At 44.6% G+C, this 1,698-nt stretch overlaps 1 protein-coding gene across 1 annotated transcript; it reads left to right on the forward strand.

Moving 5' to 3' along the window:
• The first annotated feature begins 992 nt into the window (after positions 1-992).
• Positions 993-1,426, forward strand: LOC123577480 (28S ribosomal protein S21, mitochondrial-like). Its single transcript, XM_045439790.1, has one exon. The coding sequence runs from the start codon at positions 1,055-1,057 to the stop codon at positions 1,316-1,318; it is 264 nt and encodes an 87-aa protein (XP_045295746.1). The 5' UTR covers positions 993-1,054; the 3' UTR covers positions 1,319-1,426.
• The last annotated feature ends 272 nt before the right edge of the window (positions 1,427-1,698 follow it).

A 1,698-nucleotide genomic window follows, 5' to 3' on the forward strand; every position in this document is an offset into this window, starting at 1 on the left:
AGGGGCGGTCTGTGGTTGCACTTCAGCCCTGACACTGACTCATGTTGAATCTGCCATCCCACCTTCCAAAACAGAGGAAAGCAGGGGGCAGGAAGGACTTTCAGGGTGAGAGAAATGCTGTGTATGTGCAGTGCGCTGGTGACCACCTGACTCTACGGAGTTTCTAAACTCATTGAATTTAACCCTTAAAAAGTGGGTGATTTTATTGTGTGTAAATCATACCTCAATAAAGCTGCTAGAGACAGAAGTATAGAACTCTCAACAGATTCCAGCAGCACAGAGAGCCGTTCACATGGGGTGCAGGGAACCAGGTCAGTAGTTCAACCGCACACGGCTTCCGTGGTCGGTACTCGTGGCCTGTTTCCTGGCCTCTCTTCTCAAAATCTAGACAAAACACAGCAGAAGGCAACATGGCAGAATTGGGTCCACTTTGCACGTCCTCAGTAGACGTGGATCACCCAGGTTCAGGTGGTTATTTTTAAACTCCTGTCGATGAGATTCTACATATTTAAATGGGTAACAATTATTTGTGTTTTTATACTCTGAGATATGAATGAGGACCACTTACATGTTCACCCCTTTAAGAAAATTATGCAGGAGGGGCGCCGCTGGGGTGGCTCAGTTGGCTAAGCACCCAACTCTTGATGTCAGCTCGGGTCATGATCCGAGGTTGTGGGATTGAGCCCCGCATTGGGCTCCGTGGTGAGCAAGGAACCTGCTTAAGATTCTTTCTCCCTCTCCCTCTGCCCCTCTCCCAGCTCACGCTCTCTCTGAAAAAAAAAAAGAAAAAAGAAAGAAAAAGAAAAGAAAGGAAATTATGCAGGAAATAACAAGCTATTTCTAAGAAGTTGAGAAGGAACCAGTCACATGTGGAGGCCGGACCAGGAGAGTCAGAGAGGATTAGGAATCTCATAGGAGAAATCAGCACCTCTGTGTTTGTGAGACTATATCTAACCCCCTTTTGGTCTGTTTTAAAAACAGGTATAACTGGTTCCTGGAGGCTGGTTCCGGAGGGCGTGGGATCCTGCAGAGTGAGGATTTACACCCCAAGGTGATGGCAAAACATCTGAAGTTCATTGCCAGGACTGTGATGGTACAGGAAGGAAATGTGGAAGGTGCATACAGGACCCTAAACAGAATTCTCACCATGGATGGGCTCATTGAGGACATTAAGCGACGGCGGTACTATGAAAAGCCTTGTCGCCGACGAGAGAGGGAAAGCTATGAAACCTGCCGGCGGATCTACAACATGGAAATGGCTCGCAAGATCAACTTCTTGATGCGAAAGAATCGGGCAGACCCATGGCAGGGCTGCTGAGGCCTGTGGATTGTAGGCCCAGTATGAAAATCCCTCTCCAGCTGTCTCCTTCCTATCTCAAACCTCATTTTTTCTCCCCTTTTTTATAATAATAAACTCAATCACATATAAAAAAAATAAAATAAAAACAGGTATAACTAATGTACATTATGTTAGCATCAGGTGTACAATACGATGATTCAATATTTGTATCTGTTGTTAAATGACCACAAATAAGTCTAGTTAACATCTGTCACCACGCATAGCTGACAGGTGTTTTTTTTCTTGTGAGGAGAACTTTTAAGATCTACTCTTAGCAACAAACATGCAATACAGTATTGTTAATTAGAGCTGCCATGCTTATATTACCTCCAAGGAATACTTATTTTATGACCAGAAGT

Source organism: Leopardus geoffroyi, chromosome D2 (genome assembly GCF_018350155.1).
Source record: "Leopardus geoffroyi isolate Oge1 chromosome D2, O.geoffroyi_Oge1_pat1.0, whole genome shotgun sequence".
NCBI classification, from domain to species: domain Eukaryota; kingdom Metazoa; phylum Chordata; class Mammalia; order Carnivora; family Felidae; genus Leopardus; species Leopardus geoffroyi.